Here is a 24,842-nt window from a genome sequence, read left to right as displayed (position 1 = left end):
TCCCTTCCCTTTTTTTCACTCACTTATTTTAATCCATCCCTCATGATTTTCCCTCTTTTCAACCCTCCTTCATTCATTGATCACACTCCTATTTTTGTCATATATGACCATTATATCTTGTAATGCATATCCCATTTTGTTCCCTCATTTGTTATATATTGTTACGCTGTATCCTTTTTCATTTTCAAATTGTTATATGTAAACCGACGTGATGGCGTTTGCTGAATCTTGGTATATAAAAGCAAATTAAAAAAAAAAGTTCTCTTTAAATGCGTACTTTGTATTCTTCCCCTTACTTTCCAAACCCTCAGCGCTCTCTAGGCAGAAAGCAGCGGTGAAGCGGGTAGCTTTCAGACAGGCACCCACAGGCTTTCTGCCTGGTTGGTCTGTAATTCAGATTTTGGAGAGAAGCAGAGGCGATCAATTAAAGGTGACCTGTCCCCACTTCCAGAAGAAATTCTTGATTTTATATATATATATATATATATATATATATATATATATATATATATATATATATATATATATATATATATATATATATATATATATATATATATATATATATATATATATATATATATATAATATTATTTATTTATTTATTTATTTTAATTTAATTTTTTTTTTTTTTTTTAAAGTGCACAGAGGTATCCAAACTGTATTTACAGAATGCCTTTCAATAAAATTTCCAGCTGGTAAGCAAAGAGACAGTTTCCAAAGTCATTTGGGTGGGTAAACTGGCAGCCTGAAATGTGCTCAGCATGGCTAAAAGTAAACATGGCGGTGATGTTATGGGATGCGTGGAGACTACGTGCCAGTCGGGGAGGAAAATACCGCACACAGAGCGTATTTTAACCCTGAACATTTTATTTCTCACAGAAACAAGCAGGTGCAAAAAGTCTGCATGTACTTCATGCCCGTGGCTAGTTTTGAAAAGGGAAGGCTTCCGTGTACTCTCTTGAGGATTTCGGCAAAGTCCGCAGGTTAAAAAGGACTCCATCGGCCTTCTGCCAGAGCAAACAGTTTTGAAAACTGCTCAGAACATTTGTACTTGCTATCAGGGCTGTAAATAATGCTCCTTTGGTAGACTTAAATAATGGAATAACCCCTCTCTCACCAGTCAGCAATGATCTAATAGGCTAAAGCAGTCTTTATTAATCTGACTGACGGATCTTGCAAGGGTAGTACCTCAAAAGGCCTTCTTTATGTGCTCATCATCATCAAAAAGGCACTTGGACAAGTAAGCTTGAATACTTCAAAGAGATCTAGGAAGCATACAGGAGTACGGTGGGAATATTCAGAGGGTAGGGCTTAGTACTAACAGAAAATTATTTCTTTCCAGAAACAGTGATGTATGCATAGAACGACCCCCAGTGAAGGAAGTGGAGTCAAAAAACAGCAGGAGTACTGGATAAATACAAAAGATCCTTGGTTGTGGGGAAGTGAGGGCAAAGCTGAAGATTAAATAGGGTTTGCAGCATTACAATACACAGGGGAAAAATGGGCAGACTAGATAGACTTTGTGCTCTTAGGCTTATATTATAATTTATTTATTTAAAAGATTTTATTGATCAACTTCCAATCTTAAGACATCAAGACAGTTCATAGTATCAACATATATAATTTATTACTCAAATATAAAACCCAATATAAAACAAACAGGAGCACCTTCTCATCATAAAAACAACCACAACCCACTGTCACCCCCGTGCTAAAGGACCTGCACTGGCTGCCCATTCACTTTTGTATTCAATACAAAACCCTCACCATTCTACACAACACGCTATACAAACACAACCACACCTGGCTTGAAGAAATGCCGTGTTTCCGCACTTTCATCTGCCCATCCAGAACCTCCCTAGCAGGTACCCTTCATTGCCCAACACTCAAAACCGCACACCATACCATCACAAGGCAAAGGGCATTCTCCATTGCTGACCCTACACCTCTGGAATTCTCTACCCACCAGTCTACGTCTAGAGCCTTCCCTCCGTAATTTCAAAAAAGGACTCAAAACATGGCTGTTCAAACAGGCCTACCCCGATTCGAACCAAACCTAGCCTAACCCTTACCTTCCTCACTCCCTCAGTCAGCCTCCGCCCCCTCACCCGTTATCCCTCCTCAGCACTGAGTATTCAAACCTTGCGTCCACATAAGACAGTATATAGTGTAAGATTGCGTTTACTTATCCATGGCTATTTTGTAATCATAAGATCGTATATATTGTAATTCTTGCTTATACCCATTTGTTTTTGCTTATACCCACTTATTTTTGTAATCATTTATAGAAGTTATGTTCCCCACTTCTTAAAATATAATTGTTCCTCTAATTTTCCTCTTTACTCTCCTTCTCTCTCTTCTAGCCTTCTCCCCTTCCCCCCTCCCTAATTGTAATTTCTCCAACTTTGTTAATTGTAAACCAGCATGATGTTCCACACGAATGTCGTGTATAAAACCTTACAAATAAACAAACCCACCGATATCCCCTCCCACCATCTAATGATAACCTCCTTCCACTTATACAAAAATTCATCGGGATCTTCCAATCCCCTATTGCTGTGGGAACAGCCAGGTCCAATTTTTTTTTTTTTTAAACAAAAGATCAGATTATCTGCAAATCTCCAATGGTAAATGATTCCATGCGACAGCTGTTATAACAGAGACTGCTCTTGCTCGCATCCAGGCTCCCCGCACCATCTTAAACAAATCCTTCAGTAAAGAACCACGCCTTGATCTCAATTCCTACTCGGTTGATATTACTCTAACTTCTCTCTCAAGCACGGAGCGGCCTCAGTACCAGCCAGGATTTTAAACTGCACTCAGGTCACAATGTAACAAGTGGAGCATTTTTTTTACAACCCAACACTATTCTTACTGCCACAGTCTAAGCAATTTAGCATTTTTTTATATACCGATCTTTATTTACACATCACATCGGTTTACATATCAACAGTGGGATAATGAAAAGAAAATACAAACAGTTTAAGTAGCTATGGGATTAAAACAATATGTAACACATGTAACGAGAAGAGGAGGTGGGGGGGGGGGAAGTATGAAGGAACTAAAGGAGAACAAAAGGCTGAGAGGAACAGGTAACGATAGGGGGGGGAGGCACATGACCTGTAGCGTGGTCGCGGGGGTGTACGAGAGGGTGAAGGACTGAGAGGAAAAATGAGTTATTGGTAGGCTTGTTCAAAGAGCCAAGTTTTAAGTTTCTTTTTGAAATTGTGTGTGCTTGGTTCAAGTTTTAAGTCGATTGGCATTGTGTTCCAAATAGTGGGTCCGGCCAGGGAGAGAGCACGTTCTCGTGTGGCTGCTAGGTTAGTGAGTTTGGGGGAGGTTATAGGTAAGGTGCCTTTTTTGGCAGAACTTATTGGTCTTCGGGGGAGTTGGAAGTGGAGGGAGGTGTTGAACCAATTTATTGATTGTATAGTGTTTTGTGAATTAGTGCAAGACATTTGAAGTGTATGGGGAGCCAGTGGAGGTTTCTTAGTATAGGGGTGATGTGTTCATTCCTTCTGGTGTTTGTGAGGATTCTGGCAGTTGCATTTTGGAGCATTTGTAGGGGCTTTATGGAGGTGGCAGGGAGTCCTAGAAGTAGGGAATTGCAATAGTCTATTTTGGGTAGAATCAGCGCTTGAAGGACTGTTCTGAAGTTGTGTTGATGGAGGAGGGGCCTTAGTTTTTTTTAGCACGTGGAGTTTGTAGAAGCAGTCTTGTGGTTGCGTTTATGAATTTCTTTCGGTTTAATTCATTATCTATGGTGACGCCTAGGTTTCTGACTTCTTTTGATAAAAGAGGATTTATTTGGAGGGATGATGCGGGGAGGGGGATAATGCCTTTGTGTTTGTTTAGTATTAATAATTCAGTTTTGTCCGTATTGAGGGAGAGGCTCATTTGATTTAGGAGTTGTTTGTTTAATGGACGTGAGGTAGTTTTCCCAGGTGTGTAGGGATTTAATGATGGATTCGGGGATGGGAATGAGAATTTGTACATAGTCGGCATATATGAAGAAAGTGAGATGAAGGTTGGTTAGGAGTTTGCGTAGGGGGAGCATATATATGTTGAAAAGCGTGGATGAAAGCGAAGAACCTTGTGGGACGCCTTGGGAAAGATTGATGGTTTTGGATTAGGTCTTGCCAATTTTAACTTTGTATGGTCTGTTTTCTAGGTATGAGATGAACCACTGCAGGGCTATGCCTGATATTCCAATTTCCATTAGTCAGTCGATGAGGAAGTTGTAACTGATGGTATCAAAGGCTGCCGAGATGTCCGTGCTGAAGAAGTTGCAGAAACTGAATTGGGAGGGGTGTAGTATATTGTGTTTCTCTAGGTGATCCGTTGGTTGATTGTTTACTACTTTTTCTAGAATTTTTGCAAGGAAAGGGAGGATGGATATGGGTCTGAAGTTGTTAAGCTCAGAGGGATTGAGCTGGGGGGTTTTCAGGATGGGTTTGACCAGGGCTTCCTTAATGTCGGCTGGTACATGTCCCTGTGCTAGTGATGAGTTGATGTTGGCTATTAGGATGGGGATGGATTTTAAGTGTTTGATTGGGATTGAATCGGCTGGATGAGCTGCAGGGTTAATTTTTCTAATGAGTGATTCTGTTTCCGTGGAGGATATGCTTTCAAATTCATTGAGGGTAGTGTCTGGGATTTTGGGTAAGGTGATTGTGTTTGTTGTGGATGGGGGGAGTTTGGCCATTATCTTGGTGACTATCTTTGAGAAAAAAAAAAAAGGGGGCAAGTTGTTGCATTTGGATTCATAGTCTGGTGAGGGAGATGGGTGTATTTTAGTGAGGTTGGTGATGTATGAGAAACATACACTGGGGTTGAATTGGAGATCATGTATTTTTTTTGGAGTAGTAGTTGCATTTAGTTGTGAGTATTGCTGTTCAGTAGTTGTGTACGGTGGTTCTGTAAGTGGTCAGGAGACTGGGGGAGCGAGAGATTCACCACTGTTTTTCGGTTTTTCTAAGGTTTTGTTTAAGTTATTTTAGTTCTGGAGAGTACCATGGGTTTTTATAATGTTTGGAGGGATGTATGTCTTTGGTTATTAGGGGGCATAGTTGGTTAGCAATGTTATGTGTGATGGTGTTCCAGGAGGCAAGGGCGGTTTCAGTGTTGGTTAGATCTAGATTGTCAAGTGCGGGCGGGAGCGATTCAATTAGGTCCTCTGTTTTGCAAGGTTTCCTAAATTGTATAATGGAGATGTGATTGAGGGAGGGGCAGGTAGGTACGTATATGGAGAAGTTTTGGTGAATTAGGAGTGATCTGACCAGGGAACAGAGGTATAAGATGGGGGTTTTGTGGTTTGTATAAGTGTGTTTATGAAGATTAGGTCTAGTGATTGTCCTGCTTTGTGTGTGGGGGAGTCGATGATTTGCTTGAATCCTATGGCTGAGAGGGAACTGAGGACCGCTTAGCAGGAGGGGGTTATTTGAGAGATGTCAACGTGAAGGTTGAAGTCACCTAGGATGATGGCTGGTGAGTGAATGTTGATGTTCTCTTTGATGAATTCTATGAGAGGGGATGGGTCGCGTTCTAGGAAACCTGGGGGTGTGTATACTAGGCAGATTTGTCTTTGGTTGGATTTAAAGTATGCAATTTCGTAGTTGGGTGCTGAGTGAGTGGTTATCAGTTTGATGTGGAGCTCTTTCTTTGATGCTAGTAGGCGGCCACCACCTCTTTTTTTTTGGTCCTAGGGACAGATGTATAGGTTAGTGGGGAGTTGGTTGGTTAGTACTACATCTGTTTGAGCCATGTTTCTGTGATGGTGCATATATCTGGGCTGAGGTCTGTTAGGATGTCATGTAGTATTGGGTCTTTTTCACTAGGGATTGTGCATTGAATAATATGAGAGAGAATAAGGAAAGGCCAAGCAACTGGGTTATTATAGGAGAGATTGCAATTGGGATTAGCATTCTGGGGTGAATGGTGGGTTTCTTCTAGTATGGTCTTCTGTATGTGGGGGTTGCATTGTGTTCATTGTATGAAACATTGTGGTAACCCAGTTAACAATCCATTACAATAGTCTAAATGTGCAATAACTAGTGCACGCATGACCAATTTAAGATTATGCATATCTAAAAATGGTCATAGCTTCCTCAGTATTCTTAACCTCCCACATACCAATTGAATGATCCTGGATACATACACTTCTGCCCCAAACTGAGAATCCAAGTAAATCCCTGTTGGAAACAGGATAATGGGCTTGATGGACCTTTGGTCTGACCCAGTATGGCATATCTTGTGTTTTTTGTTCTTATGTCTCTTACCTTCTCAATCAGGGTAAATATAACAGAGTCCACTTCAATGCTCAGAGGGTGCATATCTAAACCTTTCCAAGGCCTATTCTTAATACCTTTATTTTAGACAGATTCAAAACTAAATGATTTTGTTGCAACCATCCTGCAATAACTGTAATTTTAGAATTAAAATTTTGAACAGCACTTACCAAATCTCTACCCAACAGGACCACCAACTGTATATTATCCGCATAAAGGTACCCTCATATGTCTAGTGATCAAACACCTCCCCTAACGGTTGAAGGAAAATGCTAAAACAAAGGTGACAGGGGAGAGCCTTATGGCACTCCACAATCACCAACTCTCATATCAGCCAACTGTCCCTTAACTAAAACCTGCCAAGTTTGGCAGAATAGAAATAAAGAAATCCATTGAAACATTTCCCTGCAAACCCATCTCTGCCCATGTAAACTAAAAAAAACAAAGCATCCCAGAACAGCCACATTATTCAACAAGATGTGAAGATAAACTGTTAAATTGCCACTTCCATTTGGTGTTATAAACACTGGCTGCCTGTGCCAGTTGTGGTGGTAGCATCCAAAGCCAAGGAACAGGAATCTGTAGACTGCACAGCAATATCAGTGGCGATAGCATGAGGCAAGGATTGGGCACCAGCAGTTTTGTTTGTTAATGCTACTGCTTGCAGCAATGACTGAAACTGAGGCGTGGAAGGCCATAGATTGATTAGCAGTGTTCACGGAGCTGGCAGATTGGTAGGGAGCGTTGGCAGTGGGAATGCCAAATGGCGGCAGAGGTGCCTCTATGAGTCCAAGCACAGTATGTTGCTATGCCAGCTATCAGCATCTCGAGTCCAGATCACTCCCCACTGCTAGGAATTTCGAGTGGCCTACGATGGCGGTAGGAGTCCCTGGAAGTGTAAGTTCTCTTCAGCAAAGCTATTCCCCTTCAACTACCTGCTGGTAATTGGTCAACAGGTTCTGAAATTTCTTCAAGTATTTAAACTTTCATAGAGGGTGCAACACCATCTAGGGCATGCTAACTATACAGACTTCAGCTCCTGCTACAGTGCTGAAGAGACTTGGGGAGCCCCGGTAGCAGAATTGGCGTGTTCTCATGAGAACATAAAAAATAAGGACATAAACCTTAAAACTGTTAGCTGCAATTTCTAGCACTGGGAAAAAAAAAATACTGATCAGAAGGTCTTACTGATGGAAAATGAAGTGAAAATAATGAAACAGTAGTTAAAATTGATAAAGAAATGGAGGCATGTAAGAAGAATGTAGAAAAACAGACAAAATATTTATAATTTGAATATTACTTCTGCATTGATAAAGGCAAAATAAAGCACTAGCTAACAAAATTAGAGCCAGGAATATTAGAGCATTAGGATTACCAGAAAGAACAGGGGCAAAATCTGACGGTGCGAGAAACACACAGAATTGCAAAGAAATGTTGAAAAATTTGCTAAAGACAGAAGATCCACGTGGAAAAGCTTTTACTCTCTCGAATCTTTGTTTAGCTGTTTCAAACTTCAGAAAGTGTCCAAGATAAATAGAATACCTTCGAGTCAACATTCAGCCAGGTAGGGAGCAGATAAAGTTATCCGGCTAACATACGCAGTGGTGCAGCTATGGGGACGTTAGCTGCATAAAACTTACCTGGCTAACTCTAGGACTTCTTTCATGTATCTGCTCAATCGCCGGTCTTCTCTCTCTCCCGCCTCCCCCACTCAATCTTCAGCCCTTCCTTCACTTCCCGCTTGGATCCACCCTTTCCTCAGTGCCTCCCCCCCCTAACCATTAACAAGGTTTAAACATCCCCTTTCAGAGTCATCCCATCATACCCCCCCAGCCTAAATTCTGCACTGCTATCCCTCGCCACCCCCCCCTCCCCCAGCCTAGTCTCAGTCTCCTCTCTCAGCAGCTCATTCCCTTCTCTCAACAGGAGTCAACACCCTCCCCCTCAATCCCTTCGCTCAGCAGCCCCCCTCCCTGGCCTTAAAATTTCCCTCTGGGCTTCACCGGCCATCCAGTCTCAATACCCCCGAGCCAATGCCTCACCCTGTGGTTGCCTGGCTCCCTGGCACCCAGATCAAAACCCGACTGGTCAGTAAAAAGACTTTATGACTTCAGGCTGCTTTTATGGGAGAATGACCAACAGAAGAAATTAGTTTTTATTATATAGGATAAGCACTAGGTTCAACTTACTTCCCAAAGTTCATACACCTCTTTTTTCAGATCCTCAGAAAGCAGGTGAGTTAACTGTTCCATAGCTGCCTAGAACAAAAAAAAAAGTGGGATAGAATCACAAAACGGTCTGTTAAACCAATGGGACTGAGCACACAGCACTATACACCGAGCATCTCTGCTCAACACAGCCTCACGCAGCACAATTCCTTTCAGCATTCGAAACAAACAGGCTTTAGCACAGCCAAGACCACATTTCCCTCTTTTTATTCCACTTTGCAAATGTGCCTGCACATCTTGCGTCTGTCAATGTGCAACTGCAACAGCTGCAATGCCCTAAATCAACAGGAAGGCGCCTGGAACCTATGGCTCCGGCATTTTTAGGTTTACATGACCTGCAGCCCTGCTGGAGACATCAACGGGCCAATGCCGAAAGGTGCGTTCAGCGCGCAACGCACAACTCAACCTGAACATGAACGCTCGTTTTGGGAGCATAAACCTTCCCGCCGATGTAGAAAGGAGTTTTACACTCACAAAATGCGCTTTCTAAAATGGGAGCACTGCTTAGCGCCCTCGCATGAAAATCCCATGCAAATGATGGCATTAAGCAATACTCCCTGATGCAGAGAGGTGTGCTGGCCTAAGTCAGGTTTTCTTAATGCTGGAAACTTAACTCCTGGGTCAGAGATGGAGTTAAGTTTCCAGCACTGCTGTCTAGGCACAAAAAAAATAAAAATTTTTTTTTTCAGAAGAAAAAGAGTCTTTCCCACTCAGCCAGATAAGGTTTTAAACCTGCTAATTAATGAGTATTTATTGCACCTTAGACTGAAGTCACATGCTACCATCTAGCTGCAGCTGCAGGAATTACTACAGTAATAAGGTGCACGTCGGCAGGTACGGCCCAATTATCCCTGCCTATACTATTCTCTCTAGTCATCTCCCTCCCTCGCCTTTACCACCAATCTCTGCAGTCTGATCCAAGCATGTCTTGAATTCTGTGACATTTTTTGTTAATAAACAATTCCAGGTATCCAGCATCTTCTCAGAAAATAATTAGATCTTTCATGCTTTCTACCAAGTCTTTCTGCCTTCAACTTCATATCACTCAACTTGTCCTTGAACATGCTATTTCCTGCAGCCTGTTTAGATACTTGAATGCCTCTATCAGTTCCTGCAGCAGAGTAATGGCATCATTTCAAGCTTTCAATTTTTCATGTAGTGTGAAATGAGCAGCAAGTATAAGAAAGTATGCTTGGCTCAAAGTTGGAAAAAAAAGTTTGCTGTCAGAAATCATTAGGCTGAACTGTGTGTACCTGCACCATGGTGCAACATGGTGCCAAGAAGAATTTCTCTTAAAAACTTAAAAGACTGAACCAGCCAGTTCCACAGCTGCTTATCAGCTACACCTATTGTATAGAAACAGTCATGGTTTATTTATCCAAATATGTCTCTCACACGCAGCCAACATGCAAGTACACAAACGCAGACCCCTTACAGGCATCTGGCAAGAAGGCATTGATTTTTAGATTGTTATCTTAGCACTGAAGTTTCCTCAGTGGGTATGGGGGCCGTCCATAAATGACATCACACTATTTTGGCAAGAAATCAACTCCTATCCCCCCCTCTAGTCACAAATCTCCAAACCATCTTTCAGTTATAACGTTATAAACTTGGATCCCCACTTATATTAAGCTGCAATACTAAACTGCAAACGATCAGTCCTTGTTTTACTCGAGCAAAATGACATTAATACTGTACGCAGTTTATGCATTTATCACGCACTGCAGTCAGTTTGCATTATAATTAAAGCTGTTCAATGCTGCAAAATCACATAACTAAGAGGCTGAACAGTTTTCCTGCAAGAACTATTCATCTTGCCATGGCGACGAAAAGTGATCTGCCACTGTGCACACAGTGACGCTGCTGACAGAAATATTTTCTGGAACAGACAGTCCATGTAGATCTAGATTGTCTTCATCTTGCCGCCCCATACTTTCTACATTCTCTGCATGTGAAATGATCACTATCAGCTCATATTGTCGATTGTCAGATCACTAAGAGTGGCTGTCCAAGAGTAGGATTAAAAGGTCAATTTTCTCAGGGAAAAGGGTAAACAGTGGAGTGCCTCAGGGATCTGGACTTGGACTGGTGCTTTTCATTTCCAGATTTATAAATGATCTGGAAAGGAATACAAGTGAGGTAATCACATATGCAAATGATACAAAATTATTCAGAGTAGTTAAATCACGAGCAGATTGTGATAAATTGCAGGAGGACCTTGCAAGACTGGAAGCTGGGGTATCCAAATGGCAGATGAAATTTAATATGGACAAGTGCAAGGTGCTGCATATAGGGAAAAATAACCCATGCTATAGTTACACAATGTTAGGTTCCATATTAGGAGCTACCACCCAGGAAAAAAAGATCTAGGTATCATAGTGGATAATTCATTGAAAATGTTGACTCAGTGTGCTGCAGCAGTCAAAAAAAGAAAAAACATAATATTAGGAAAGGAATGGTGAATAAAACAGAAAGTGTCATAATGCCTCTGTATTGCTCCAGAAGGCTCATCTGCACACTGCTCCCAGCATCCCCCCCAGGAGGGGACTCCAGAGGTCCCAGCGAGCGATCCAGGGTTTGAACTCCACATCCCCGGCTTCCAGAGGTCGCACAACCTTTGCAGTGGAAGAGGACCAGAAGCACACATCTTAAACCTTTCAATCCTTTCAGTAAAAATCAACTTAATAGTGGTTTAAGAGGATTGCAAGCCAGAGGGAGTTAATTCTAGTGTCTTTCTTTCCCACCTACCCACCCCTATCTCAACCTTTGATTTTTAGGCAAGAGACACTTCCTCATTAAAAATCAGTCAGGCTCTTATCTAAATCATACTATTGCACCAGCCCTTATTGAGAGTTTAATCATCCCCTTGTAGGAAACTAGCAGATTAATTAGTAAATACACCTGTACATTTAAAGTACTCTAATTGCAACTCCCTTAGTAACCTAAACTTAACTAGGAACTCAACAAAATTAAGATTAAGGCAGCAGTCCAGCAGCAAGAGGGGGGCTTTCCAGTCTTTTGCATTGAGTGTCACATGTATGATTTTTTACCCGCCGGTGAGATTGTATGTGTGCACCCGGTGCAAAGAGCTCCTGGCTCTCAGAGAAAGAGTCCGATCTCTGCAGGCTAGTGTCCTTTGAGGAGCTGAGGCAGACAGAGTGGTACACTGACCTTCAGGGTACAAAGAGTGAGCGCCTTTACTCTGCCAGCTAGCAGAAGTCTCACCTGTGCATAGCAAAAGGCAATGCAATCAGCAAGCCAGTTCGACAAGGTCTGTTTACCCACTGCCAATCCCAGCCTGATGAAGTCAAAGGACACAAAGAGCTAGGTGGACTGTCTGTGGCTGGCAGTGTGATCTAGACAGAAAACCAAGGCCCTTTTACAGTCCCAAGGTGTGCAGAGTCCGTTCCCCCGGGTGGGAATGAGGCCTCGGAAAGAAGGTAGGTAAGATGATGGACTGATTGATATGAAAATCAGTAATAACTTTGGGCGGAAAATTTGGATACATGCGCAAAGCCACACATTCATGAAAGAACTGTGTGTATGGAGGCATACGTAACCAGAGCCTGAAGCTCACTGACCCTACGAGCCGAAGTTAATCACTACCAGGAATATGATTTTCCAGGTGAGGAACCTCAGGTCGCAGGATTGCAATGACTCAAAAGGAGGTCACATGAGCCATGCCAGGACCATGTTGAGGTCCCAAGATGCAACCGGAGGTCAAAGGAGGGGATTCAGCTGGAATAGGCCCCGCATGAAATGGCCCATTAAAGATTGGACAGAAACAGGCGTTCCAGCAACACCTCGATGGTATGTGCTGACAGTGCTAAGGTGCACCCTGACGGAGCTGGTCTGAAGTCCACACTCTGACAGATGCCATAGGTAGTCCAACAGCCAAGTAAGGAGGCATGAGAATGGATTTAAAATCATGACCTGCACACCAAATGGAAAGCCTTTTCCACTTCAGGATGCAGGACTTTCTGGTGGAGGAATTGCAAGATGCCATCAGGACCTGCGAGACACAGTGCGAGAGCGCCAAGGGCCGGAGGACTAGGCGCATTGTGCCCTGATTCTGCAAGATGAGATCGGGTGCCATCCTCAGCTATTCTGGTAGCCCACATCGCAGCCTACCAACTTTACATGATCCAGTACAACCGCAATCTGAAAAAGAGTCCAGGATTTCTCGGAGGGCTTCCCCCAGGAACAGCAGGAGGCCTTTATGGCCATTGCCCCTGTTGGGTCTTGAAGCGGGAAAACATGAGGTGTGTTCCACTCACGATATGTTTGAGACAGCGGCCCACTTAACGGCCATGGGCATCAGTGCCAGGAGACCTTTCTCCCTAAGGCATCCAGCTCCCTGAGCTCACGCCCCAGAGGACTTGGAGGCATGGGTGCAGGAGCATGGGCCTTTTTTTTTTTTTTTTTTTTTTTTTAAATGAGGACTCCACAACCCCATGGCCTGCTGCATTAAAATGGCTGCATTGGCCTATTGAGGAGGGAGATTAAAATGGGGTGCTCCCACATGCGGAGGAGGTCCTTAAAGATGTCGTGGATAGAGACCGCCACAATCTCTTTAGGAGCATCGACAAAATGGAGAATCTCCAGCATCGTGTTGTGCGTCCTCCTCGGTGAAAAGCTGGAAGAAGATGGTTTGGGCTATGGCCCTGACAAACCCTGCAAAGGACAAGTCTCAGGGGCGACTGGTGCCGCTCCTCCGGAGGAGAGGCTTCCGAATACATGGAGGGCGAGTCCGTGGAGTCCTCACCTCAAGGGTCATAAGTCCCTTCCCTCCTCACTGGGACCAGTATGCTGTGGGCGAGGTCCGTGAGGGGAATCAGCTCTGGGCTCTGATGGCTTCGGAGGCCTCAAGGGTATTGCAGGAGTCAATGGTTCCCCTGGCATCAAGAGGACTGGAGGCCGCAGAAGGCCGGAAGGACTCAGCACAGGCTCGGGGAACCGTGGTCTGGGGAAACACAGTACTGGCCTATCTTCCTCCTTGGAGGACCCGAGAATAGGGAAGGCTCCGATGGAGGGCATCGGTGGCCACTGGAGAACAGACCGTCCCTCGAGCACTGGCTGCGTCAGAAGGGCGCCCAGGAGGACATACAGACGCTCCAGTAGGGGTGCCAGCATTGAGGGTGGAGGCGCAGGCAGCTCAACGCCCTGGAGGGCTTTAAGTACCGCAGACTGCACCCTGCAGTCTAACTCCTCTTAAAAGTCCAGAGTGGCCAGGATTGAGGGAGGATGACGAGATGTCACCAGCTCTTCCTCGGAGGCGGCATGGTGCCCGGCACTGGTATCGTTGGGGAACGCCTAGGACTACTAGGGGCATCGGAGAATGGGGCCTCAGATGGCTGGTGTCGCTTCGGTGGTGGCTCAGTAGCTACCAATGCTGCCCAGGAACTGTTGCCATGCATCGATGGCGACCGGTGGCAATGCATGTGGGACTTCCTTCAGTGCTTGGCTCGGTCATTCCCCAGTGCCGAGGAAGCAGATCACCACGTCCAGGATAGTGGTGAGACCATCGAGGATTAATCATCATCCCCCTCGATCCTTGGCAAAGGGAATTGTCTCCAAAGGCTCCCCACGCCCTCTCGGTGTCGACAGAATTGACACAGGAGAAGGAGAAGATTTTGGAGCCCCAAAACGTTTCTCCATCTTATTGTTGCATGCCCGATGCCCTTTCAGGGTCATCTGATCACACAGTACCCACGAACATCGTGCGAGGCACCCAGGCAGAGGATTCAAACCTCAAGCGGATCAGTGATGGACATGGTCTGCGGGCACTGCCAAAAGCCGGTAGACACCATAAAAATACCCGGTGTGCAGTCAATGACCGACAGTCACTGTGAGGCGAGTCAGGAATCGATTGCAAAGATGGAAAAATAAGTAAGAAAAAAAACCTACTAGGCCGAGGGGGCACCAACCACAAAGGGGCACCCGAGGAGGGAAAACAGAATTCAAAAACGATCGGTGAAAATAAAAAAAAATGAGAAAAGCTCCAAGACCGCGAGGCAACTGCACCGCGGAAAAGAAGAGATTGAAGGGGGGACCTTGCGTGGACGTGTGGATAACGGCAGGCTGGGCATGCTCAGTCTGTTGGACAAAGCTTCTAGATTGTGTAAACTGGAAATACTGGCTGATGGGTGAGTGTTGTTTATGAGTCGGAATGCATTTGGAGATTGGTTAGGGATGGTGTTTTGATTGTGTGGGGTTTTTTTTGTTTTATAAATTATGGTAAAATAATAAGCCACAAGATCAGATACTGTTAAAGTGTTCTTTTTCTTGTATTCATGCAATTGGACTGTTTTGTTTTTTTTCATTTTGTATCCCAAAGTGTGAGGTTGTTGAACTGTCATTGGTGGTTTAATAAACAGATCTTTACAAAAAAAACACACAAAAACAACAAAACCCATAAATCTAGCCTGTATGTTAGAGTGGGTAAGAAGGAAGCCCACCTTGAATGCAAAGGAAAACTCAGGGGTAGTGTAGCCACATGGCAAAAAGGTTTTGTGGTCTAACAAAACTAAAAGAACCTTTTGGCCAGATTGCATAGCTTTACATTTGGCACCAACCAAACACAGCCCATCACCCAGAGAACACCATCTCTACTATGAAATATGGTTGTGGCAGCATCCTGTTATGGGGATGTTTCTCATCAGCAGAGTCTAGGACGCTTATCAGGACAGAAGGGTCAATGAATAGTGCAGAAGAGTTCTTGAGGAAAATTTACTTCCCTCTACAAGAAAGCTGAAACCAGGACAGATGTTCACCATTCATCATGACAATGACCTGAAGCATACGGCATGGCTCAGAAACAAAAACAAATGTCCTGGAGTGGCTCAGTCAGAGCCCTGTCCTCAATCCAATCGAAAATCTGGACACAACCTGAAGACTGCTGTCCATCAATGTGAGAGGTAAAAGTTGGTAGAAAACTCCCAGTAGCTATGAACGAAGGCTCAACGCAGCTAAACCTAGAGCCAATTGACATGCAAGCCCAAAAGAAGGAAGCCAATGGACCTAAAAAAACCAAAAACCCCAGGATAACTGTGTAGTACCCAGAGATGCCTTCAGTGAGGTCAATAGTCAAAGGATTTATACAGGTAACTTTTGGAGTTAGATGGACAAAACCCAAGATTTGAATATTTCCCTCCATTCCCAGGCTAAAAAGGTTTCTCCTGCTAATGTGTTACCCACCCAAAATTTACCTGAATAAGAAGCGGAGGCACTGGGAACATTCCCAGGGTGCAGTTTCTCTTTATTCAGATACTGCTGATATTTATCACTAGCCAGATAACTTTATCCGACTACCTTATCTGAGCAAGTACCACCTAACATCCAGTTAAAGTTACTTGGATAAAAACTTTCCCGCTCAGCGGCTCACTGAATATTGACCTCAGTGTGTGCCTCAATACCAACCTTCTCTCGCTGATGTTTTTCTTCTTTGGAGATGTTATCGGCCGGTGCTATATCACCCACGATGCATTCTGCCATGTCATGCACCAGTGCCAACCGCACACACCTGGTACGGGGAGAGAGAGCGCACAGTCATGAAATGCAAGTCATCATCACATAAAGACCATTTGGCCCACCCTGCAGCATCTTCCTATACTGTAGTCATCAAGCTTCCTCGTTCTTATCCCCAAGCTGTGTGCTAAAGATATTATCTGGCTGTCAGTCACACAAAGCTTGGGTGACCTGCGGAAGGTTGCTTCTTATTTTTGGCCTGTCACCTCACCCAATTAGACCTGAGAAAAGGTATCCAATGGCATGGCAGGTTTGGGCATTCAGGGAACCTCGTCACACTGCCCTTACCTTTCTGGTTTTAGCTGTCAGGCCAGCCTAGTATCGGAAACGTGAAGTGCTACAGCTGCTGCTTCTGAATAAATGAAAGCTGAGCTTTACCATCCAAGGTGCCAGTATTACACCTTTATAGAATGCAGAATGTTTATCAACCAATGAGAAGGCAGAGGGTAGACCTGGAATACTCTGAAGGGGGTGTGGAAGTTGGGTCTATTGTACATATCACCCTATTTTTCTTTATTGCAAGTCTTCTGTATATGCCTTTCTGTAGCTTTTACCACTACACTCTACAAACTGAGCCCCTGATCCTCTCTCCACCACAACCCTGACTTGATACCCAATCTATCCTCATCTCAGGCTCCTATGGCCTCTGAATGTGACCTAGACAGGGAGGAAGGACCTACCCATTTCCCTACCCACTGGGTTGGGTAGGGAAATGGGTAGGTCATCCTATGGGTAGGGAAATGGGTAGGTACCCATCATTTCCCTACCCACTGGGTTGGGTAGGGAAATGATGGGCAGCCAGCTGCTCCTCGGGTTCCTGTTTGGGGGTTTGAAGAGGGAGGCAAACGTGGCATAGGGAAGGAAAGCTCCTCTGTAGCTATGGAGGCTGCTTTTTGCCATCTGGAAGTATTTGGCTGTCATTGGCAACCATGGGACCATATTTTTGGAGCCCTGTGGAGCCCTCTGATAGCACCATGGCTATCCTCCATGAGCTTTCTCTGCCCAGTTCCAGCTGTTGCTGACATCAGTAGAGAGATTCTACACATCCTAGATGGAGTAACAATCCTCCTCTGTACTGCAATAAAACTGATGAAGCAGTATGTACCAGGCAGCAGGGATCAGGCCTAATACCCCACATAAAGGTGGTTTATTCAGGGTTGCCGAGATGAGTGGAGCCCCGCAGCAGGATAGGATTATTGTTATTGGACCCTGGTGGCAACTAAAGTTTTCCTGGAAGTCCCATGTTAGAGTGAAACCTGCCATCCCGCTCTCCCCCTCCCCCCAGTACATATAAAGGAATGATCCTCACCTGTCCTTATTTAGCTGTTTATCCTCCACTAAGAAAGCCATGACTGCCATCCTGTACATGTGATCCGATACACTCTCTGGATTCTTTACATTCCTATAGATCCAGCCTGTGCGGGGGACTCTCTGAGAAAGAAAGAAATTCATAAAATCCCTCATGGGGGGTGGAATAGTACTTAGAACAAAGAGCAGAGAAAACCTAGAGATGCTGATGCAAAACCAATTCTCCACCTGCCCCCATGTGACCGAGCAAGTCATAACTCCCTACCTTCAAACTAGCACTGTAAGCTCTTGAATGCAGGAATTCTGTATCTATGACAATTATCTTGTGCACTTAAGGTTCATGCTTGCATGGCACCTCTATCTATGCTCATCTCTCAACTAAGTCCCTAAATGATTACTGGCTAGACACAGTGAACTACAGAAAATTGGTTCTTACCTGCTAATTTTCGTTCCTATAGTACCACAAATCAGTCCAAACTCCTGGGTTTTGCCTCCCCTCCAGCAAATGGAGACAGATAAGTTTTGACTGACACTGCTACATATGCCAAGGTGCCACCTGCAGTCCCTCAATATTGAACTGTACCCAAGCCAAAAAGAGTAATAAACAAACTTGTCCTCCCCAAACAGAAAAGTGGGGAAAGGAACTGTAAAAGCTCAAACAAAACCTTGCATACAACCAACATGAACCTGTACCTTATTTCAGAGTAGATACGGAATAAAGATAAAGAAAAGAAAGAATCTAACGGGCTCTCCTGGACGCCCTATCCCTCACTGGGTGGGACTCTGGACTGAATGAAAATTAGCAGCTAAGAACCAAATTTTCCTTTCCCTGTACGTATCCAGATCAGTTCAGACTCCTGGGATGTACCAAAGCTTCCCTACCCGGGGTGGGACCTCGAGGGTCCTGCTCGAAGCACACTCTTACCAAAGCCCCTAGTGTCTGGAGCCTGGACACCCAGATGGTAATGTCTGGCAAAGCTGTGAAACATAGAAATGACGGAAGACCACCAAATGGCCCATCTAGTCTGCCCAGCAAGCTTCACACATTTTTTCTCTCATACTTATCTGTTTCTCTTAGCTCTTGGTTCTATTTCCCTTCCACCCCCACCTTTAATGTAGAGAGCAGTGATGGAGCTGCATCCAAGTGAAATGTCTAGCTTGATTAGTTAGGGGTAGTAGCCGCCGCAATAAGCAAGCTACACCCATGCTTATTTGTTTTACCCAGACTGTTATACAGCCCTTATCGGTTGTTTTTCTTCTCCCCTGCCGTTGAAGCAGGGAGCTATGCTGGATATGCGTGAAGTATCAGTCTTCTCCCATGCTGTTGAAGCAGAAAGCCATGCTGGATGTGCATCGAAAGTGAAGTATCAGGCACATTTGGTTTGGGGTAGTAACCGCCGTAACAAGCCAGCTACTCCCCGCTTTGTGAGTGCGAACCCTCTTTTCTTCTCCCCTGCCGTTGAAGCAGAGAGCTCTGCTGGATGTGTGAAGTATCAGTTTTTCTTCTCCCCTGCCGTTGAATCAGAGAACTATGCTGTATATGCATTGAAATTGAAGTAACAGGTTTATTTGGTTTGGGGTAGTAACCGCCGTAACAAGCCAGCTACTCCCCTCTTTGTGAGTGCGAATCCTTTTTTCCACATTTCCTCTTGCTGTTGAAGCTTAGAGCGATGTTGGAGTCACAGTAAGCATGTGGATGTTTATTTAATAAGGGTATTGACTCCAGGCAGTAGCCATCATTCTGGCGAGTCACCCACTCTTCATTGGCAGCCTCTTGACTTTATGGATCCACAGTGTTTATCCCACGCCCCTTTGAAGTCCTTCACAGTTCTGGTCTTCACCACATCCTCCGGAAGGGCATTCCAGGCATCCACCACCCTCTCCGTGAAGAAATACTTCCTGACATTGGTTCTGAATCTTCCTCCCTGGAGCTTCAAATCGTGACCCCTGGTTCTGCTGATTTTTTTCCTACGGAAAAGGTTTGTCGTTGTCTTTTGATCATTAACACCTTTCAAGTATCTGAAAGTCTGTATCATATCACCTCTGCTCCTCCTTTCCTCCAGGGTGTACATATTTAGATTCTTCAATCTCTCCTCGTACGTCATCCGATGAAGATCCTCCACCTTCCTGGTCGCCCTTCTCTGTACCGCCTCCATCTTGTCTTTGTCTTTTTGAAGATACGGTCTCCAGAACTGAACACAGTACTCCAGGTGAGGCCTCACCAAGGACCTGTACAAGGGAATAATCACTTCCCTTTTCTTACTCGATATTCCTCTCTCTATGCAGCCCAGCATTCTTCTGGCTTTAGCTATCGCCTTGTCGCATTGTTTCGCCGACTTCAGATCATTAGACACCATCACCCCAAGGTCCCTCTCCTGCTCCGTGCACATCAGCCTTTCCCCCCCCATCGAATACAGTTCATTCGGATTTCCACTCCCCATATGCATGACTTTGCACTTCTTGGCATTGAATCTCAGCTGCCATATCTTCGACCACTCTTCCAGTTTCCTTAGATCCCGTCTCATTCTCTCCACTCCTTCCGGCGTGTCCACTCTGTTGCAGATCTTAGTGTCATCCGCAAAAAGACAAACCTTACCTTCTATCCCGTCCGCAATGTTGCTCACAAAGATATTGAACAGGACCGGTCCCAACACCGATCCTTGCGGTACACCACTTAAAACCGCTCTCTCTTCAGAGAAGGTTCCATTTACCATCACACATTGTCTTCTGTCCGTCAACCAATTTGCAATCCAGGTCACCACCTCGGCACTCACTCCCAAGCTTCTCGTTTTATTCACCAGTCTCCTGTGCGGAACCGTATCAAAAGCTTTGCTGAAATACAAGTATATGATATCGAGCGCTCTTCCTCGATCCAATTCCTTGGTTACCCAGTCAAAAAAGTCAGATTTGTCTGACAGGATCTTCCTCTGGTGAATCCATGCTGCCTCTGGTCCATCAATTCTCCCGACTGTAGATAGTTCACTATTCTCTCTTTCAACAGTGACTCCATTACTTTTCCCACCACCGAAGTGAGGCTAACCGGTCTGTAGTTACCAGCCTCCTCTCTGTTCCCACTCTTGTGAAGCGGGACCACCACCGCTCTTCTCCAATCACTCGGCACCACTCCCGTTTCTAGGGATCTATTGAACAGGTCGCACAGCGGTCCCGCCAGCACATCTCTGAGCTCCCTCAGTATCCTTGGATGAATCCCATCAGGCCCCATGGCTTTGTCCACTTTCAGATTCTTTAGCTCTTCCCATACATTATCTACTGTAAATGGATTTTCCTCTGTTCCGCTTCCCTCCAGTTTCTTGTTGTGTAGAGATGGTCCTTCTCCAGGGTCTTCTTTAGTGAACACAGAGCTGAAGTATTCGTGCAGAGTCTTCCAAGTAGCTGCTCTACAGATCTTTTGCAGCGAAACTTGCTGATGTTTGGCCCAGGAAGCCACCTGTGAACGAGTGGAATGCACCCGAAGCCCGATGGGAATTGGATGCCCTTGGGCAATGTAAGCCTAACTATTTGCTTCTTTCAACCACTGAGCAATAGTGGCCCTAGAGGCCTTATGACCCTGCCTGGGGCCACTCCACAGCACAAACAGATGATCAGACAGGCAGAAACTGTTAGTCACCTCAAGGTATCTCAATAGTGCCCGCTTAACATCTAACCTCCATAAGTCTTGAGAATGAGGCATAGCAGAGCTCGAACCTGGAAAGGATAGGATCTCCACCGACTGATTTACATGAAAAGAGGACACAACCTTGGGCAGAAAGGAGGGAACCGTTCTTAGGGATACATCCATATCTGTAATCCTCAAAAAGGGCTCCCTGCACGACAAGGCCTGGAGCTCCAAAACCCTCCGAGCAGAACATATGGCTACCAAAAATATCACCTTCAAAGTAAGATGCTTATGAGTCGCTAATGGCTCAAATGGGGGCACACACATAGCTCTCAAGATCAAGTTAAAGGTCCAGGAAGGAAACAGATTCCGAACCGGGGGACGCAGATGTTTAGGTCCCCGAAGAAGACGCAGTATATCATCATGCACCGCGGGGCAACCTCCCGGATCTTACCTTGGAAACAACCTAAGGCCGCCACCTGAACCCTCACGGAATTAACAGACAAGCCTTTAACAAGACCTTCCTGCAAAAAAAACCAAAACATCTCCCACAGAGGCCCAAGTAGGCTGTATCTGGTGATCCAAGCACCAAGCCTCAAAAACTCTCCACACCCTGACATACGTCAGCGAGGTGGAAATTTTCCTGGATTGCAAGAGGATAGCAATCACACCATCCGAATAACCTTTATTCTTTAAATGCTCTCTCTCAAAAGCCAGGCCGCTAGACAAAAATGATCTGCCTGATCCAAAAACATGGGACCTTGACGCAGAAGATGTGGAAGGTGAGCTAACTGAAAAGGACCGTCCACCGCTAGGTTGACCAGCTATGGACACCTGGGCCATTCTGGGGCCACAAGAATCACGTCGCCCAGATGAATTTCTATGCAACAGAGGACCTTGCCGATCAGCGGCCAGGGTAGAAACACGTAGAGGAACATATCCGACGGCCAAGGAAGAACTAAGGCATCCACTCCTTCTCCACCTGTCTCCCACTGCAGCTGAAGAACCGTGGGGCCTTGGCATTGCGAAACATCGCCATGAGGTCCGCACAAGGCGTGTTCCCTTTGCTGCAAAGAAGTCGGAATGCTTCATCTGACAGTTCCCATTCTCCGGGATCCAGTTGATGTCTGCTGAGAAAATCCACCTGAACATTGCTTGTGCCTGCTATGTGGGAAGCTGCTATCCTCTCCAGGTGCAGCTCTGCCCAGGAGATGAGTTCTTGGGCTATTCCTCTGCTCTTGGTGCCACCCTGGTGATTTATAAGCCACCATCGTTGCATTGTCCAACAGCACTCTCACCGACCTCCCCTGCACCAGTAGAAGGAAGGCCCGCAGGGCTAACCTCACAGCTCGGGTTTCCAGGCGGTTGATCGACCAGGCAGCCTCCTCCTCCGCTGACCCTGTGCAGAGCTCCCTTGACAGATCGCCCCCAACTGGAAAGGCTGGCATCTGTGGTCAATCATGCAAGATGGGACCTCCATATCCACTCCTTGGCGTAACTTGTCGGAGAGGAGCCACCACAACTGGCCCGAGCCAGCTAAGTGAGGTAAAAAGGCAGATGAAAAAGTTCGGACTTCGGATCCCAACAGCTCAACAAGGCTGACTGCAGAGGCTGCTTATGCGCAAAAGCCCATGGAACCAACTCCAAGATGGAAGCCATAGAGCCAAGTACTTGCAAGTAATCCCAGACCTTCGGTAACAGTTTGTCCCGAAGCACTCAAAACTGAGATTGTAACTTGGAAATTCTCTGCTCGGTAAGAAAAAAACTTTGCCTACCGTCGTGTTGAACAAGGCTCCCAGGAACTCCAGCTTTTGGGAAGGAATCAGATGACTCTTGGCCAGGTTGACTATCCACCCCAAAGATCTCACACGTTTGAGGACTGAGTCCATGGCCACTTGGCACAGGGGTGCTGACTTCACTCGAATCAGCCAGTCGTGCAGGTAGGGGTGGACTAAGATCCCTTCTCTTCGTAGGACTGCCACCACCATTGGTGAAGGTTCTAGGCACTGTCGTTAGTCCGAACAGCACAGCACAAAACTGGAAGTGCTGCCCCAGAATCACGAACCGCAGATACTGTTGGTGATCGTGCCAGATCCCAATGTGCAAGTAGGCTTCTGTCAAATCCAGAGACGCTAGGAACTCCCTTTTGTGTACCGAATCAATAACGGACCGAAAAGTCTTCATGCAGAAGCACAGAACTTTCAGCACCGCGTTTACCTTCTTCAAATCAAGGATTGGGCGGAACGTGGCCTCCTTTTTTGGAACAATGAAATAGATGGATTAGCGACCTGTTCCTCTCTTGCCCAGAGGCCCCGGAACAATGGCTCCTAACTTGCTGAGACAGCGTCTCACACCACTAACCATTTCTATTCATAGAACACAGGGAGACCAGGAACCAAGCAAATTCTCAAGTGTAACTGTATCTAATTACACAAGACCCACTAGTCTGATGTGATTTTGGCCCACTCCTCGTAAAAAAAGAGCCAACCACCCCTTATTACTGGAACTGAGGAGTGAACCGGCCTCATTATTTGTAGGATTTAACTCCCCCTTGATCCTTGAGACGTGCCTTCTCTGCTCAACTGGCACCCGCAAAAGGATTGACCGGAGCCTTGTCTCAGAGGACCCAGACGACTGACGCCCTGAATTTTCGATTTTCTCGGAAATGAGAGCGAACGGGGAAGGTGTTCTTAGACTTCGACTTGTCCTCTGGAAGCTTATGGACCTTATTCTCTCAGAGGGGATTTGATCATGTCCTCCAGATCCTTCCCAAACAGCAAGCCTCTTTTGAAAGGGAGAGAACCCAGCAGCGACTTAGAGGAAATGTCCGCTGACCAATTCCTCAGCCAGAGGAGCCTGCTGTCACCATGGCTCTGGAAGAAATTCTGAGAAGGTCATAAAGTGCCTCCTCACTATGGGCCACTACAGCCTCCAACCGACCAGCCTGTACTGACTCAAGAGACAAGGGCTTATCTGGCTGAAGCTGCTGAACCCAGCGAAGACCATCCCTCAACATAGAACTGCTACACATAGCAGCTCGTGCTCCCAGAGCCGAAACCTCGAAGATCTTGAGATGCAACTCCAGCTTCCTGTCCTGAAGGTCCTTGAGTATGGCAGCCCCAGTGACTGGAATGGTCATTTTCTTAGTAACTGCCGAAACCGCGGTGACCACCTTGGGCACCTTAAGATCCAAAGCCTCTTCCGGTAGTGGGTACAGCTTGTCCATGGCCTGACTGACTTTCAATCCTGTATACAGAGTGTCCCACTCCTGGAAGAGCAAGTCCATAACAGACTTATGAAATGGGAAAAACCTGGTAGAGCCTCTAAGGCCCACCATAACGGGGTCCACTGCACCCAACCCAGAGCTTTCCTTGGGCGAGTCAATATCCAACTCATCCAGAACCGCAGGTTTAAGTGGGGCTAGATCCTCTCTACGGAAGAGTCAGACCACCTTGGGATCATCCCCCACTACAGCAGTCTCCTGCAATGAAGAACACTCTGTACCATGATCCCCGAGATCAGGATCAGTCCCTGGAGGGATCTGCCCAAGTGAGTCTTCATGAGCCAAGTCCTCAGAGGAACTGTCCAACGCAGGCAGGAGCAACACAGCCTGCAGAATCTGCTGGGCCTTTGGGCCCCCTTCACTGATTTGAGAGGGACCTCCTTGTCCACATGCCACTTAGCTGTCTTCTTGGCCTTAAAAGCCTTATGCATTAGGAGAATGAATTTGGGGAAAAAAAAAAAAAAAGAGAGGAGGATGTGTCAGAACCCTCCTCAGACTCCTCCCTGTCTGGAAAACACAGTCCTGGACAAGATCGGCCTCCAAAGGCCCCAGCCTGCAGCGACAACAGTGGTGGGGATTCCCCCTCCCCG

The 24,842-nt window shown here is 45.7% G+C and overlaps 1 protein-coding gene across 1 annotated transcript in view; it reads right to left on the bottom strand.

Moving 5' to 3' along the window:
* The window catches only part of HDDC2 (HD domain containing 2), a 55,495-nt gene that overhangs the window by 22,436 nt on the left and 8,217 nt on the right, over nt 1-24,842 (bottom strand). The window contains exons 2-4 of the mRNA XM_029596535.1: nt 17,355-17,476; nt 15,938-16,040; nt 8,480-8,548 (exon numbers count right to left, since the gene is read on the bottom strand). Coding sequence (XP_029452395.1) covers nt 8,480-8,548; nt 15,938-16,040; nt 17,355-17,476 — 294 coding nt within the window. The remainder of the gene's footprint in view (nt 1-8,479; nt 8,549-15,937; nt 16,041-17,354; nt 17,477-24,842) is intronic.

The sequence above is a fragment of the Rhinatrema bivittatum genome, chromosome 3 (assembly GCF_901001135.1).
Source record: "Rhinatrema bivittatum chromosome 3, aRhiBiv1.1, whole genome shotgun sequence".
NCBI classification, from domain to species: domain Eukaryota; kingdom Metazoa; phylum Chordata; class Amphibia; order Gymnophiona; family Rhinatrematidae; genus Rhinatrema; species Rhinatrema bivittatum.
This window is presented reverse-complemented; position numbering and strand designations above follow the sequence as displayed.